The 18,500-nt window shown below is 39.0% G+C and overlaps 1 protein-coding gene across 3 annotated transcripts in view; it reads right to left on the bottom strand.

The window, feature by feature from the left end:
- eprs1 (glutamyl-prolyl-tRNA synthetase 1) overlaps positions 1–18,500 on the bottom strand; it is an 88,262-nt gene that overhangs the window by 20,191 nt on the left and 49,571 nt on the right. For all 3 annotated transcript variants that reach the window (XM_061963681.1, XM_061963683.1, XM_061963682.1), the window contains 6 exons: positions 8,502–8,779; positions 6,712–6,763; positions 5,187–5,396; positions 4,995–5,067; positions 676–755; positions 491–592 (listed from right to left, as the gene is read on the bottom strand). In XM_061963681.1, the coding sequence (XP_061819665.1) occupies positions 491–592; positions 676–755; positions 4,995–5,067; positions 5,187–5,396; positions 6,712–6,763; positions 8,502–8,779 (795 nt within the window). The remainder of the gene's footprint in view (positions 1–490; positions 593–675; positions 756–4,994; positions 5,068–5,186; positions 5,397–6,711; positions 6,764–8,501; positions 8,780–18,500) is intronic.

Here is an 18,500-nt window from a genome sequence, read left to right as displayed (position 1 = left end):
CTGTTTTGGTAAGGAAAGTAATTTTGGTGATACTGTGCTGAAAAATTACGACAATAAGGGTTTTTTGAGGGTGGAAAAAGTAAGAGCAATCATTCTCACAAATATATCAGGTTTAAACCTCTAAAGGCTTAGTGGCCACATGCATGGACAGCACCTTTTAGCTCTTATTTCCAAAATTGTGTACACTACTGAATTGGGGTCTTATGGCCACTTATGTGGACACTTATACGGCCACCTGATGGTGTCAGAAGAGTATAACATACAATGGAATTTGGAAAGAAAATATGTAAAAATAAGAATTAGCATGTCACTACACATGAAGTACACGTTTGTGTACTTATGGACTAAGTACATCATATCAAAAGATGATTCTTAGTTTTTATTCTAATTAGGGTCCAATAAGCCCAAATAGCAAAGAGAAATAAAAAAAGCATGTAAACAGCTTGGGCCTTAAGAGGTTAACTAACACATGTTCCGTTTCCATGGTTACCTCCTCCGTCGCCTCCTCTTTGGTAGCGAAGGCCGTGTGTCCTTCCTGCCACAGGAACTCTCGTGTCCTCAGGAAGGGCTGAGGGTGCTTGAACTCCCATCTCTGGACGGAGAGGGAAAAAGTAGGTTAAGACTTCCTGGCGAACTCGAGTGGATTTGAGGAATTGGAAGATAAAAGACACGCACCACGACGTTGCACCACTGGTTAAGCTTGATTGGCAGGTCTCTGTGAGACTGAACCCATTTGGCGTAGGCCGGGTACATCACTGCAGAGACACAACATGTCGGCGTTATTACGGCTGTAGATGTTTACTTACAATGCACTAGGGTTGTGTTGGTACCGGTGCCAAAATGTATTTGGATATTTTGATGCTTTTCTAAATAAAGGGGACCACAAAAAATGGCTTTATTTTAACTAAAAATCTTAGGGTACATTAAACATATGTTTATTATTGCAATGGAAGAACAATTTAGCCCTTAAATAAAATAGCGACCATACTAGACAACTTGTCTTTTAGTAGTAAGTAAGCAAACAAATGACATTTGTAAAGTTACAGAAGATTTAAAGTTAGTATTATTTGCGGATGATACAACTGCGTTTTGTTCAGGAGAGAACACACAGAAGATAATACAAATAACAGACGAAATGAACAAATTAAAAAGATGGTTTGACAAAAACAGACTATCTTTGAATCTTAGTAAAACTAAAATAATGCTATTTGGTAACAGTAGAAGAGAAAGTCAAACACAAATACAAATAGACGGAATAGAAATTGAATGAGTAAATGAAACCAAATTTCTAGGAATAATGATTGATGATAAATTGAACTGGAAATCTCACGTAAAAAATATACAACATAAAGTAGCAAGAAACACGTCAATAATGAATAAAGCAAAACATGTTCTAGACCAAAAATCACTTCATATTCTCTACTGCTCGCTAGTGTTACATATCTGAGTTATTGTGCAGAAATATGGGAAATAACTACCGTATTTTCCGCACCATAAGGCGCCCTGGGTTATAAGCCGCGCCTTCAATGAACGGCATATTTCAAAACTTTGTCCACCTATAAGCCGCCCCGTGTTATAAGCCGCATCGAACTGCGCTAAAGGAATGTCAAAAAAACAGTCAGATAGGTCAGTCAAACTTTAATAATATATTAAAAACCAGCGTGATGTGGGCGCGCATGGAGTCGTATATCAACATGGACGGAGCTGCGTGAAAAAAGCCACCCGGCCTCTTCGCGTAAACTTACCTTAACCACTCGCTCATCTTTTCTTCATCCATCCCTTCGAGTTAGCTTTTTTTTTAAAGGTCTCTTTTGGCAAGGTCTTCCTTTTGAATATCACCATGGGTGGAAGTTTCTGGCCATTAGCATGGCAAGCTAGAACCACAGTGAAGGATGACTTCTCATTCCCTGTGGTGCGAATATTCACCGTACGTGCTCCCGTTGTATCCACAGTGCGGTTCACAGGAATATCAAAGGTCAGTGGAACCTCGTCCATGTTGATAATGTTCTCTGGCCGGATCTTTTTTTCAGCTATCTTGTTTTTACAATATGCACGGAAAGTAGCCAGCTTTTCTTGAAAGTCTTAGGCAGTTGCTGTGAAATAGTAGTCCGTGTGCGGATGGAGAGATTGCGTCTTTTCATGAACCGGATCCCTGTCGCTTAGTAGGAGCCATTTTGTGGTCTTTACAGATGTAAACACACAAAGGAAATGAAACGTAATATCCGCGCGCTTCTTCTTCTTCTACGCGGGCGGGTGGTTGCTTACAGTAGAAGAAGAAGCGCTTCCTGTTCTATGGGGGCGGGTGCTTACCTTGGCGGTTGCTTGCGTAGAAGAAGAAGCACTTCCTCTTCTACGGGGAAAAAAGATGGCGGCTGTTTACCGTAGTTGCGAGACCGAAACTTTATGAAAATGAATCTTAATATTAATCCATATATAAAGCGCACCGGGTTATAAGGCGCACTGTCAGCTTTTGAGAAAATGTGTGGTTTTTAGGTGCGCCTTATAGTGCAGAAAATACGGTACAAAAGTACACTTCATTCATTAACGGTGTTACAAAAAAGATCAGTTATAATAATACATAATGTTGGATATAGAGAACATACAAATCCTTTATTTATTGAATCAAAAATACTGAAATTTCACGACATAGTGAATTTGCAAACAGCTAAAATCATACATAAAGCAAACTATAACCTGCTAGCCAAGAATATACAGCAATTCTTCTCAAAAAAAGAGGAGAAATATAATCTTAGAGGAAAATCTAATTTAAAACATTTGTACGCACGTACAACACTTAAGACCTTCAGTATATCAGTATGTGGAATTAAATGATGGAATGGATTAAGCAAAGCAATCAAACAATGTACTAATATGATCCACTTCAAGAAACTCTTCAAACTTTTAAGTGTTTACAAAGTACAAAGAAGAAGAACCATGATAAACATTCTGAATGTATTTCATCCATCCATCCGTTCATTTTTTCAAAATAATCTTACTCATCTCACCATATGACAAGTAACTTACTTCACAGAGTATTATTTATTTATTAGGGCCCGCATGGCCCATTGTATAAGGACTCCCAAAGGGAGTCCTTATGCAATGGGACATAAGGACCTATTGTATTTGTAAGGTTTTATTATTATTATTCTTCCGCAACTTTGCGCTGTAATTTGACCCCCTTAGCATGCTTCAAAACTCACCAAATTTTACACACACATCAGTAATATATGGCAAAACTTTTTATCAAAAAACCAAACCCCAAAACTCAAAATTGCGCTCTAGCGCCCCCTAGGAAAAAAAAAACTAGACTGCCCGTAACTCCCACTACGAAGGTCGGAGAGACATGAAACAAAAACCTCTATATAGGTCTGACTTAGACCTAGTTTTCATAATTGTATATCCTTGGGCAAAAATCAACAGGAGGTTGGCAATTCCCCCTTCAAGACAAAAAAGTACTAAAAACAGTCACTTTTGCCTCTTTGAGCTGTAATTTGACCCCCTTAACATGCTTCAAAACTCACCAAACTGAACGCACACATCAGGACTAGCAGAAATTGCGATCTAATAAAAAAACCTAACCCCAAATCTCAAAAATGCGCTCTACCGCAATTTTTGAATAAAACATAGAAAAAACTGCTCCTCGGAAGAAAAAAATGACAAAACTGCCTGTAACTCCTACTGGGAAAGTCGGCGAGACATGAAACAAAAACCTCTATGTAGGTCTCACTTAGACCTACATTTCATAGATTGACAACTCTCAGCAAAAATCAACAGGAAGTTTGCAATTTCCCCTTCAAAACAAAATGTTTGTAAAAACCGGTCACCTTTCTTCAAACATTATCTCCTCTGAGCGCGTTTGTCGTTTCAGCTTCAAACTAACACAGGAGAGAGATTGAACCCTTCCAAATAAAAGTTATCGAAATAATTTTTCTAACTGCTCCGGTTTTGATTTTATGAGCCTTCAAAGAACCGCTGTGCTGATGCTGCTGCGCTGATGCTGCTGCGCTGCTGTTTTCTCAAGATGGCTGCTTAAAAGCAGGAAGCACTAGCATGCCCACACAATGCAGACAAGGTAGGTACACTAGACAAAAGTATTGGGACACTTCGGACTAAAAGTAGACAAAAGTATTGGGACACTTATAACTACCACTGGACAAAAGTATTGGGACACTTAGGCCGAAAACTGGACAAAAGTATTGGGACACTTAGGCCGAAAACTGGACAAAAGTATTGGGACACTTGGGACTACAACTTGACAAAAGTATTGGGACACTTAGGACTACAACTTGACAAAAGTATTGGGACACTTGGGACTAGCACCTGCCAAATACGCGGGCCCGACCAACGCTGCTTGCAGCTTTAATTTTTATTGTGATTACTTATGGAGTATATTGTGACTAAATTGAGAACAGGAAGTGAACAAAAGTTTTAGCAACTGTTATGTAAAAGAAAAGGGGGTAGGATTAAATAAGCTCTGCTTCTTCCTACTCCTTTTCGAACATGTTGAAAAGAGAAACTGGAAATTGTGATGTATCATGTTGCATGCATGCATGTTCGAAATAAACTCAAACTCAACTCAATAAAGGCTGCTAATTAGTCTGCTGACATATGCAGTAACATATAGTGTCATTTCTTATTCATTTATTTTGTCAAAATTATGAGGGACAAACTGTAAAAATAGATTATTAATCCACTTGTTCATTTACTGTTAATATCTGGTTATTTTCTGTTTTAACATGTTCTAACTACACTTCTGTTAAAATGTAATAATCCCTTATTCTTCTGTTGTTTGGATACTTTACATTAGTTTTGGATGATACCACAAATTGAGGTATCAATTCGATACCAAGTAGGTACAGGATCATACATTGGTCATTGGTATTTCCTGAGTCAAACAATTGTACGTAATAAAAGAGAATAAGGAATTAGTAAAAATATTGTGTTAAATTGTCAATAGCACTCATCATAAATAAACATCTTTAAAAAGGTCTGACCTGTCTCACTGGTGGGTCTGACAGCAATGGGCTCTGCCAGCTCGGTCTTCCCCGATCGGGTTACCCAGGCAACCTGGAAACAAGGCAACAGCATTATTTATCTATAATGTTAGTTACAGTGCTTTTACAGACGTATACTATATGATCTTTTTTTTTTTAATCATTTAATTCTATCCTTGTGTTTCGGTTTACCTCGGGAGCAAAGTCTGCAATGTGGCTTTTCTCCTTCTCCAGAGCAGCCTGAGAGACAAACATGGGGAAGTAGCAGTTCTCCACGCCCAGCTTCTTGATCTCCCGGTCAAAGAATTCTTTAATGGACTCCCAAATGGCGAAGGACCAGGGCCGCAGGACGTAGCAGCCGCTCACGTCGTAGTACTCGATCATCTCCGCTTTGGTGATCACCTGCACGGAAAAAAACAATCATGTTAGCCCCTCTAAACCAGAACTATTACAAATCCCAAAACCAGTGAAGTTGTCACGTTGTGTAAATGGTAAATAAAAAGAGAATACAATGATTTGCAAACCCTTTTCAACTTATATTCAATTGAATAGACTGCAAAGACAAGATATTTAACCTTCGAACTGGTAAACTTTATTTTTTGCAAAATGTTAGAATAATCATATATATATATATTATCACACAACTTTAGTATGCTTAAAATCTGTTGCTATAGTTATTAGCTATTGTGCTGAAGTTAGACTTTTGTATCTGTGCAAGGACGAAGCTTCTTGTCTGAGGGGTGGCCTCAGCTGCAGATATTGTCTTTGTTTTAGCCCGCTAACAGCCAAGGACTTCAAGAACCTCAACGAAGATAAGACGACAGCACGCAGACGAAGCGGAGACAAGGCGAAATCACAAGGCCCCCAGCACATTCCGTCACGTATTGTGCGTCCTGGACCTGCTTTGCATGATATATGTGACCACTCCTTTTAGAGGCGGCCTCAGTGATGTTCCCTGTGGAACTCCTGAATAAATAGAGGGACTAAGTGTGCAGCTCCATGCGTTCTCCTCATGAGCTAAATTGAACTCTGTCTCTGCATGATTCCTTGCTTCTTGTCTGATTAATAGAGGTCATCAGTGTTTGAACCTGACAATAAATAAATAAATAAAAATAAAAAGATAATAAAAATAAATAATAACTAGCATGCATATATCTAAAAAAAGGCTTTTTTAAAAAGAAGGGTTTTTAAGCCTTTTTTAAAAGCATCCTTATTTTGCACCTTCATTTTAATAGAGTGTTACATGTTTAATGTGATTTTACAATTGTTGACATGTTTTCCATGTTTGACATTTCCTTTCTGCCTCAATACCTGATGGGATGATAATCAGAGGAAGGTTACATTTGAAATAAAAATATTGACATTTCATATATTTATCTACTGCTTATTTCCCATAAGTCATTAAAAATATCAAGTTGAGCAGAAAAAGGTGCGACTGATTCCTGTCGGCGTTGGAAAAACATTTAGCTTTACCTTTATTATGATCTTATTTTGCACTAAAATACATGTGTATTCCTAATATTCCCAAACGGTTTGACACACCTGATCTAAATGAATTTAGGTTTGAGTCAAATAGTATTAAAACTGTTTCACACACACACAAAGAAAGAAAACAAATATCCTTCAAGCTTGTACTCAAGCCACGCCACCTGTATTCAAGACCAACGTGTGTGTGTCACAGGTCTGGGATCCACATTCTGTCCGTGAAATGGCTCACCTGAGAGTACCAGTCTGCCAGGTTCTCCTCTTTCTTAGCTTCCAGACCCAACCTGGAGGGACAAAGACAAGTTAGAGCATGCTTGTCCCATACATGCCAACTTTTGAAATCAGAAAAACCTAGTAGCCAGGGTCCAGTGGCCGCAGGCCCCGGTAGGTCCAGGACAAAGTCCTGGTGGGGGGTTCCTTCGCCCCCCGACGCAAAATGATTATTAGCATTCAGACAGGTTAAAATGTTGCTAAAACCATCACTTTTCTTTCAGTCACAGTGACTTTTCAAAACAAAAATATTACAGCAAAAATCATATGGGTTGATTGACATGTTTATTCTGTAAGCTAACTTCAATAGTTTGAAATTATTTTGACAGTTAATGCCAGTTATCCTGTCAACCTTTCACAAGACTTCAATTTGTTAATTGAAAGTATAAACAGTATAAACACTTTTTACAGTAAACAAATGGTAAAACAGTACTAAACAATTCCATTAAAAAAAAAAATTGGTGTCATTATTAACTTTCTGTCCAAGCTTGTATAATCTACTGCCTTGTTCAATTGTAAAAAATATTCTGTGCCAAAAATTCACATTTCTATCACAATTATCATACTGTAAACATGGTAAGCTAACTTCATTAAAATTAATAGTCCTGTCAATAGCATGGAATTACAATTCAAATGTAGTTTTTTTGTAAGCCTTTCAAAAGAATTCAAAATATGAAAAATTAATGAAAATTAATTTAAGCCATCAGACACTTGAAAAGTGGCACATCACATCTCTAATGTAATCATTTGAACTTTTCAACAGAAATAGCACTGCAAAAATATTAAGGACATACTTCTGTATTTTGGTAGTTATGCTGTCAACATTTAACAAGATTTCTTCAACTTGGACTCGAAAGCATAAATAGTATAAACACTTTTAACAGTATAACAGTACTAAACAATTCCAATAGATAACATTGGTGTCATTACCTTTTTGTTTGCTCAATTATTGCCTCCGTAAATAAAACTTCGGCATTTATCACATCCAAAGAATCTGTTTGGGCGACGAAAAACGTTGAAAGTTTTCCACTTGTATCGCTAGCAACGGCATTAGACTTGTGTTTTTTTGTCCCAACGTGGTCTTTTACATCGCTAATTCCTCCGTGTCCGATCGAAAGATCTTGTCTGCACAAGGTGCAATTCGCGTAGTTTTCACCCTTTTTGGAACGGATAATTATTCCCGGATAGGCTTTTGAATATTCTTCACGGAATGACTGCAGTTTTCTTTTCGGTTTAAGACTCGTTTGCGATTTTTCTCCGGCTGATTCCATGATCGTTCGCTCGTTTGGAAACAATGGCAACTGGTGCCTCGTGCTTGGCAGCGGTGCTATAAATAGCCTCGCGCATGGCATTCGGAATGGCTCGATAGGAAGTTACGGGAAGCAGTGTCGATTGTCATTGTTGTTACGCGATTTCGTGAATAAAACTTTTTTTTAAATATATTTTTTTAATTAATGAAAAAACGTATTTTTTATCACTGCAACCGTAACCCGGAATAGGTTGATGAAAACCGTACTAATTACGGGAAAACCGGAGTAGTTGGCAGGTATGTTGTCCAAACTTTTTGGTAACACCCGAATAAGTTTTTCAACTTGTTTAAGACGGGGTCCACGTTAATCAATTCAACAAAGGAATTTTAATTTTCCTGAGGGAACTCTCCTGAAGGAATCAATAAAGTACTATCTATTACACTTCCATGATTTCCATGCAACAGTATTTTCCAGAACATCTATCAAGCTGCTAGTTTCTTACCGTGTTTGCTTCTTCGGTCCTTGGCCGTCCCCTGCGCCTCCATCCCCTCTGGAAGGATCCTTGCCCTGACTGGCCTTGTCTCCTTTGCCCTTCTTCGCTCCTCCTGCCGCTCCGCCCGCTGCTCCACCTCCGCCCTGCTTCTCAGACTTGTTCTCCCTCTCCTTGCGGTTCTTGTCCTCGCCTCCGGCGGCCGCCACCGGTTTGTACTCCTGCCCGGTCAGCGTCTTGTACTCGGCCTTCAGGTCCAGCAAGGTCCTCACGGCTTGGTCCACCTGGTCCTGCGAGGTCCGTTTGGACGACAGAAAAGAGAATCATCGCTCAATTCATATTTGACTCTCGGGATTCCACAACCTTGGCCTACGCAAAAGCCGCGTAATAGTTTAGTTAGTCTTTATTTGAAGGGACAATGCAGAGAAACACTAAGCTCAAAGACAGATATGTTCTGTACCAGATTATAGCTAAATAACTAATTTCCATCTGCAGTCCCTGGCTACCTAAATTAAAGGGATACAAAAATCATGCAATAAAATTATGACAATAAAATCATACTATAGCATGTAATCAAATTAAGAAAAGTCATAAAATGCCCTTTCATTGACACATACTTATACATCACAACCACCCCTCCTTTACATCAAAAAACAAAGACAATACATGCTCTTGTTCACATCTGTCATCATTTGTAAAAACAACCATGATTTTAACAGACACACCTCACGATTTCAAACAAAAATGCTCTCATGGATAAATATAATACACATTAAGTTGATGTGTCAAACATAGTGTCCACCTTATTGACCGTGTGAGCAGCATTGATTGCTACAAAGCCACTTTTTAACTTCAATTGTGAATGAATGAAGAGTCATCTGTTAGACTTTTCAAGTTTGCTGTGAGGTCGTTCCATTCCTTTATCGCTTTGTATGAAAAGGCTGATTGTGCAAAATATGTTTTACATCTGGGTACGCTACACTGGCCCCTGGTGGAGGCTCGTGTGTTTCTAGTTGTCACAGCAGATGTAAACTGGACAAAGTGCTTAAGTGGCGCTGGTGCAGTGTTATTTAGGATTCCATGGGCCATTCGTATTGATGCTAATCTTTGAATGCTAGCTAAATTTAACAATCTATATTTTTGGAGAACTAAACAGTGATGGTGGTGTTGTGGTTTTCGGTCAAGGGTTTTGAGCATACTTGCCAACCTTGAGGCCTCCGATTTCGGGAGGTGGGGGGTGGCGGGTGGGGGGCGTGGTCGGGGGTGGGGTGGGGGGCGTGGTTGGGGGCGTGGTTAAGATATATATATATATATATATATATATATATATATATATATATATATATATATATATATATATATATATATATATATATATATATATATATAAGAAATACTTGACTTTCAGTGAATTCTAGCTATATATATATATATATATATATATATATATATATATATATATATATATATATATATATATTTTATTACACATATATATATATATATATATATATATATATATATATATATATATATAAAATAAATACTTGAATTTCAGTGTTCATTTATTTACACATATACACACACACATAACACTCATCTACTCATTGTTGAGTTAAGGGTTGAATTGGCCATCCTTGTTCTATTCTGTCACTATTTCAGAACACACACATTATACAAATATACATTATAAAATCAATAAGAAAACGGGAGCTCTAATTTGGGAGTCTGAATTAGGATCAGAAGTTCCTATATAAACGTTGCGCACTCACGTCGCCTTTTTGTATTGATTACTGCAGCTGTGCACTGGATTCATTCACAAATACAAACTACAACTCACAAACACTTTAGAGTTAGGCTCCACCATCAGAATGTGTACTTAAACTTATAAAGATCACATGGATATTATTCAGTGAGTTGATTCACCAAAACTAACCTGTTATACAGGAGGAAAAAGCACACAGGACGTTTCAATTGTTCACACACTGGTCGCTCTCATCAGAATGACAAGACACTTCCGGTCTGCAGGTGATAGCATTCAATTGGGAAGAAACGCCCTACTGCCCCCTACTGACCAATGTGAATACTGATAAATGTGTAATGACAGCTCCAAAAACGAATTCAAACCACAAAATAAAATAAATAAATCATGGGTCACATATGCATGTACAGTAGATGGCAGTATTGTCCTGTTTAAAAGTGTCACAACATTGCTGTTTACGGCAATGTTGTGAACAGGCTGTCAACACGTCACTCAGGTCCGCATGGAAAAATCCGGGAGGGTTGGCAAGTATGGTTTTGAGCGATTGTTTGTGCAAAGTTTCCAATGGCCTTAGTGTCATTTTGCTTGCCAGCGACCAACATGTTATACAATAATAAAAACGAGGCATAATCATTGCATTAAAATAAGTTTGAGCTGCCTACAGGGTTAATGAATTCCTGATACATTTGAACGGTTTTATGTTGTATTTAAGACTCTGGCACATCTGTTTGATATGTTTTTTTAATGCCAAGTGTTGGGTCTAAAATGACACCCAGGCATACTTACCAACCCTCCCGGATTTTCCGGGAGACTCCCGAAATTCAGCGCCTCTCCCGAAAACCTCCCGGGACAAATGTTCTCCCGAAAATCTCCCGAAATTCAGGCGGAGCTGGAGGCCACGCCCCCTCCAGCTCCATGCGGACCTGAGTGCTGTGTTGACAGCCTGTTGTACATGCATATGTGACCCACCCATAATGTGTCACATTTTTGTGTTGATTTATTTAGTTTATTTTGTGGTTTGAATTCGTTTTTGGAGCTGTCATTACACATTTATCAGTATTCACATTGGTCAGTAGGGGGCAGTAGGGCGTTTCTTCCCAATTGAATGCTATCACCTGCAGACCGGAAGTGTCTTGTCATTCTGATGAGAGCGACCAATCTGTGAACAATTGAAACGTCCTGTGTGCTTTTTCCTCCTGTATAACAGGTTAGTTTTGGTGAATCAACTCACTGAATAATATCCATGTGATCTTTATAAGTTTAAGTACACATTCTGATGGTGGAGCCTAACTCTAAAGTGTTTGTGAGTTGTAGTTTGTATTTGTGAATGAATCCAGTGCACAGCTGCAGTAATCAATACAAAATGGAGACGTGAGTACGCAATGTTTGTATAGGAACTTCTAATCCTAATTCAGACCCCCAAATTAGAGCTCCCGTTTTCTTATTGATTTTATAATGTATATTTGTATAATATGTGTGTTCTGAAATAGTGACAGAGAATAGAACAAGGATGGACAATTCAACCCTTAACTCAACAATGAGTAGAGGAATGTTATGTGTGTGTATATGTGTAAATAAATGAACACTGAAATTCAAGTATTTCTTTTATTTATTCATATATATATATTTATATATATAATAAAATATATATGTATATATATATATATAGCTAGAATTCACTGAAAGTCAAGTATTTCTTATATATATATATATATATATATATATATATATATATATATATATATATATCTCTTAACCACGCCCCCCGCCCCACCCCCGACCCCCACCCCCCACCTCCCGAAATCGGAGGTCTCAAGGTTGGCAAGTATGCACCCAGGTAACGATATTCACTAACATTTTGTATTATTTCCTTATTAACCGTTATATTTGGAAAGGATGACATTTTATATTTGTTTACAAAATACATTGTTGCCGTTTTCTTAATGTTTAATGTAAGACAAGAGTCATGCAGCCTGTAATGTGTGGTGTGCAGACGCACCCGGCTTCCAACTACCTTCGAGTAATTACTGTATTTTTCGGACTGTAAAAGGTGCACTTAAAATCCTTTCATTTTCTCAAAACTCGACAGTGCGCCTTATAACACGGTGCGCCTAATGTACGGAATAATTTTGGCTGTGCTTACCGACATCGAAGCTATTTTATTTGGCACATGGATAAATGATAAGTGTTGACCAGTGGATGGCAGTCACACATAAGAGATACGTGAAGACTGCAATATGACTCAAGTAAACAACACCAACATTTTATATGTTCCATTGAAAATATAGAACATTACACACGGCGCTCAAAAATCAACCAAAAATGTTTTAGTAGGACTTTGGTAAGCTATGAAGCCGCACCGCTTGATGGATTGTAGTGTGCTTCAACATAGGAGTATTATTATGGTGTGTGTATAAGGTAAGACATATCTGGCGTTTTGTTTCGCAATATCATGCAAAAGCAACTTTTCTTACCTTCTGGTACCTGCTGATCTGTATTTTGGATCTGCATAAGTCCTGAAAATTTGCGCGAGTCCGCCTTTGTAGTCCGTGCCGACACCGTAGTCGATAAGCTTCTTCTTGTTATGGGACATTCATCTTTCGCTGTTGCCATTTCTAACATAAAGTAGCGTAAAGTTCTTACTTATATCTGTCAGTAAACTCGCCATGAAAGCGCTAAAACATACCGGTGTAGTGAGTACTTATTATTCACCCGAGGAACTTTAGTTATTAGAGAGTTCTGGTCCGACGGTTTTTCCATGGGACACATTTCCTGTGTAGTTGTTTCCAGATTCCGTTATTGATTGAAGTAAAGTCTGAATGTCATTAAAACAGTTAGCGCCATCTTTTGACACTTCTTCCACTCCCGTCCTTGCACGCTACACCGCTACAACAAAGCTGACGGGGAGAAGACGCTGTCGAAGTTGAGCCACGTAAATAAGACCGCCCACTTACGGTACTTGCTTACTTACTACTAAAAGACAAGTTTCTTGTATATTCACTATTTTATTTAAGGACAAAATTGCACTAAGAAACATATGTTTAATGTGCAGTAAGATTTTTTGTTAAAAAAAAGGTCCGGTGGCCATGGATGAAGTGCTGGCTGTCCAGAGTCGAGACCCGGGATGGACCGCTCGTCTGTGCATCGGTTTGGGAACATCGCTGCGCTGCTGACCTGTCTCCGCTCGAGATGGTCTCCTGCTGGCCCCACTATGGACTGGACTCTCACTATTATGTTAGATCCACTATGGACTGGACTCTCACACTATTATGTTAGATCCACTATGGACTGGACTCTCACTATTATGTTAGATCCACTATGGACTGGACTCTCACTATTATGTTAGATCCACTATGGACTGGACTCTCACTATTATGTTAGATCCACTATGGACTGGACTCTTACTATTATGTTAGATCCATTATGGACTGGACTCTCACTATTATGTTAGATCCACTATGGACTGGACTCTCACTATTATGTTAGATCCACTATGGACTGGACTCTCACACTATTATGTTAGATCCACTATGGACTGGACTCTCACTATTATGTTGGATCCACTATGGACTGGACTCTCACTATCATGTTATATCCACTATGGACTGGACACTCACTATTATGTTAGATCCACTATGGACTGGACTCTCACTATTATGTTAGATCCACTATGGACTGGACTCTCACTATTATGTTAGATCAACTATGGACTGGACTCTCACTATTATGTTAGATCCACTATGGACTGGACTCTCACTATCATGTTGGATCCACTATGGACTGGACTCTCACTATTATGTTAGATCCACTATGGACTGGACTCTCACTATTATGTTAGATCCACTATGGACTGCACTCTCACGCTATTATGTTAGATCCACTATGGACTGGACTCTCACTATTATGTTAGATCCACTATGGACTGGACTCTCACTATTATGTTAGATCCACTATGGACTGGACTCACTATTATGTTAGATCCACTATGGGCTGGACTCTCACTATCATGTTAGATGCACTATGGACTGGACACTCACTATTATGTTAGATCCACTATGGACTGGACTCTCACACTATTATGTTAGATCCACTATGGACTGAACTCTCACAATATTATGTTAGATCCACTATGGACTGGACTCTCACTATTATGTTAGATCCACTATGGACTGGACTCTCACTATTATGTTAGATCCACTATGGACTGGACTCTCACACTATTATGTTAGATACACTATGGACTGGACTCTCACTATTATGTTAGATCCACTATGGACTGGACTCTCACTATTATGTTAGATCCACTATGGACTGGACTCTCACTATTATGTTAGATCCACTATGGACTGGACTCTCACTATTATGTTAGATCCACTATGGACTGGACTCTCACTATTATGTTAGATCAACTATGGACTGGACTCTCACTATTATGTTAGATCCACTATGGACTGGACTCTCACTATCATGTTGGATCCACTATGGACTGGACTCTCACTATTATGTTAGATCCACTATGGACTGGACTCTCACTATTATGTTAGATCCACTATGGACTGGACTCTCACTATTATGTTAGATCCACTATAGACTGGACTCTCACTATTATGTTAGATCCACTATGGACTGCACTCTCACACTATTATGTTAGATCCACTATGGACTGGACTCTCCCACTATTATGTTAGATCCACTATGGACTGGACTCTCACTATTATGTTAGATCCACTATGGACTGGACTCTCACTATTATGTTAGATCCACTATGGACTGGACTCTCACTATTATGTTAGATCCACTATGGACTGGACTCTCACTATTATGTTAGATCCACTATGGACTGGACTCTCACTATCATGTTAGATGCACTATGGACTGGACACTCACTATTATGTTAGATCCACTATGGACTGGACTCTCACACTATTATGTTAGATCCACTATGGACTGAACTCTCACAATATTATGTTAGATCCACTATGGACTGGACTCTCACTATTATGTTAGATCCACTATGGACTGGACTCTCACTATTATGTTAGATACACTATGGACTGGACTCTCACACTATTATGTTAGATACACTATGGACTGGACTCTCACTATTATGTTAGATCCACTATGGACTGGACTCTCACTATTATGTTAGATCCACTATGGACTGGACTCTCACTATTATGTTAGATCCACTATGGACTTGACTCTCACTATCATGTTAGATCCACTATGGACTGGACTCTCACTATTATGTTAGATCCACTATGGACTGGACTCTCACTATTATGTTAGATCCACTATGGACTGGACTCTCACTATTATGTTAGATCCACTATGGACTGGACTCTCACTATTATGTTAGATCCACTATGGACTGGACTCTCACACTATTATGTTAGATCCACTATGGACTGGACTCTCACTATTATGTTAGATCCACTATGGACTGGACTCTCACTATTATGTTAGATCCACTATGGACTGGACTCTCACACTATCATGTTAGATGCACTATGGACTGGACTCTCACTATTATGTTGGATCCACTATGGACTGGACTCTCACTATTATGTTAGATGCACTATAGACTGGACTCTCACTATTATGTTAGATCCACTATGGACTGGACTCTCACTATTATGTTAGATTCACTATGGACTGGACTCTCACTATCATGTTAGATCCACTATGGTCTGGACTCTCACTATTATGTTGGATCCACTATGGACTGGACTCTCACTATTATGTTAGATCCACTATGGACTGTACTCTCACTATTATGTTAGATCCACTATGGACTGGACTCTCACTATCATGTTAGATCCACTATGGACTGGACTCTCACTATTATGTTAGATCCACTATGGACTGGACTCTCACTATTATGTTAGATCCACTATGGACTGGACTCTCACTATCATGTTAGATCCACTATGGACTGGACTCTCACTATTATGTTAGATCCACTATGGACTGGACTCTCACTATTATATTAGATCCACTATGGACTGGACTCTCACTATTATGTTAGATCCACTATGGACTGGACTCTCACTATTATGTTAGATCCACTATGGACTGGACTCTCACTATTATGTTAGATCCACTATGGACTGGACTCTTACTATTATGTTGGATCCATTATGGACTGGACTCTCACTATTATGTTAGATCCACTATGGACTGGACTCTCACTATTATGTTAGATCCACTATGGACTGGACTCTCACACTATTATGTTAGATCCACTATGGACTGGACTCTCACTATTATGTTAGATCCACTATGGACTGGACTCTCACACTATTATGTTAGATCCACTATGGACTGGACTCTCACACTATTATGTTAGATCCACTATGGACTGGACTCTCACTATTATGTTAGATCCACTATGGACTGGACTCTCACTATTATGTTAGATCCACTATGGACTGGACTCTCACACTATTACGTTAGATCCACTATGGACTGGACTCTCTCACTATTATGTTAGATCCACTATGGACTGGACTCTCACTATTATGTTAGATCCACTATGGACTGGACTCTCACTATTATGTTAGATCCACTATGGACTGGACTCTCACTATTATGTTAGATCCACTATGGACTGGACTCTCACTATTATGTTAGATCCACTATGGACTGGACTCTCACTATTATGTTAGATCCACTATGGACTGGACTCTTACTATTATGTTAGATCCATTATGGACTGGACTCTCACTATTATGTTAGATCCACTATGGACTGGACTCTCACTATTATGTTAGATCCACTATGGACTGGACTCTCACACTATTATGTTAGATCCACTATGGACTGGACTCTCACTATTATGTTAGATCCACTATGGACTGGACTCTCACACTATTATGTTAGATCCACTATGGACTGGACTCTCACACTATTATGTTAGATCCACTATGGACTGGACTCTCACTATTATGTTAGATCCACTATGGACTGGACTCTCACTATTATGTTAGATCCACTATGGACTGGACTCTCACACTATTACGTTAGATCCACTATGGACTGGACTCTCTCACTATTATGTTAGATCCACTATGGACTGGACTCTCACTATTATGTTGGATCCACTATGGACTGGACTCTCACTACCATGTTAGATCCACTATGGACTGGACTCTCACTATTATGTTAGATCCACTATATGTTAGATCCACTATGGACTGGACTCTCACTATTATGTTAGATCCACTATGGACTGGACTCTCACTATTATGTTAGATCCACTATGGACTGGACTCTCACTATTATGTTGGATCCACTATGGACTGGACTCTCACTATCATGTTAGATCCACTATGGACTGGACTCTCCCACTATTATGTTAGATCCACTATGGACTGGACTCTCACTATTATGTTAGATCCACTATGGACTGGACTCTCACTATCATGTTAGATCCACTATGGACTGGACTCTCACTATTATGTTAGATCCACTATGGACTGGAATTTCACAATATTATGTCAGACCCACTCGACGTCCATTGCATCCGGTCTCCCATAGGGGCGGGGGTCACCCACATATGCGGTCCTCTCCAAGGTTTCTCATAGTCATTCACATTGACGTCCCATTGGGGTTATGAGTTTTTCCCTTGCCCTTTTGTGGGTTTTGTACTGAAGATGTCGTTGTGGCTTGTGCAGCCCTTTGAGACACTTGTGATTTAGGGCTATATAAATAAACATTGATTGATTGATTGATTGATTAAAATAAAGCCAATAATGCAATTTTTAGTGGTCCCCTTTATTTAATTTAAGAATCTAAATACATGTTCACGAGTGAGGGAAGAGTGGATGGTGAGATTGACAGGCGGATCGGTGCGGCGTCTTCAGTAATGCGGACGCTGTATCGATCCGTTGTGGTGAAGAAGGAGCTGAGCCGGAAGGCAAAGCTCTCAATTTACCGGTCGATCTACGTTCCCATCCTCACCTATGGTCATGAGCTTTGGGTTATGACCGAAAGGACGAGATCACTGGTAAACTTTATTTTTTGCAAAATGTTAGAATAATCATGTATATATATTATCACACAACTTTAGTATGCTTAAAATCCGTTGCTATAGTTATTAGCTATTGTGCTGAAGTTAGACTTTTGTATCTGTGCAAGGACGAAATTTCTTGTCTGAGGGGTGGCCTCAGCTGCAGATATTGTCTTTGTTTTAGCCCGCTAACAGCCAAGGACTTCAAGAACCTCAACGAAGATAAGACGACAGCACG

The sequence above is a fragment of the Nerophis lumbriciformis genome, linkage group LG06 (assembly GCF_033978685.3).
Source record: "Nerophis lumbriciformis linkage group LG06, RoL_Nlum_v2.1, whole genome shotgun sequence".
Lineage (NCBI taxonomy): Eukaryota > Metazoa > Chordata > Actinopteri > Syngnathiformes > Syngnathidae > Nerophis > Nerophis lumbriciformis.
This window is presented reverse-complemented; position numbering and strand designations above follow the sequence as displayed.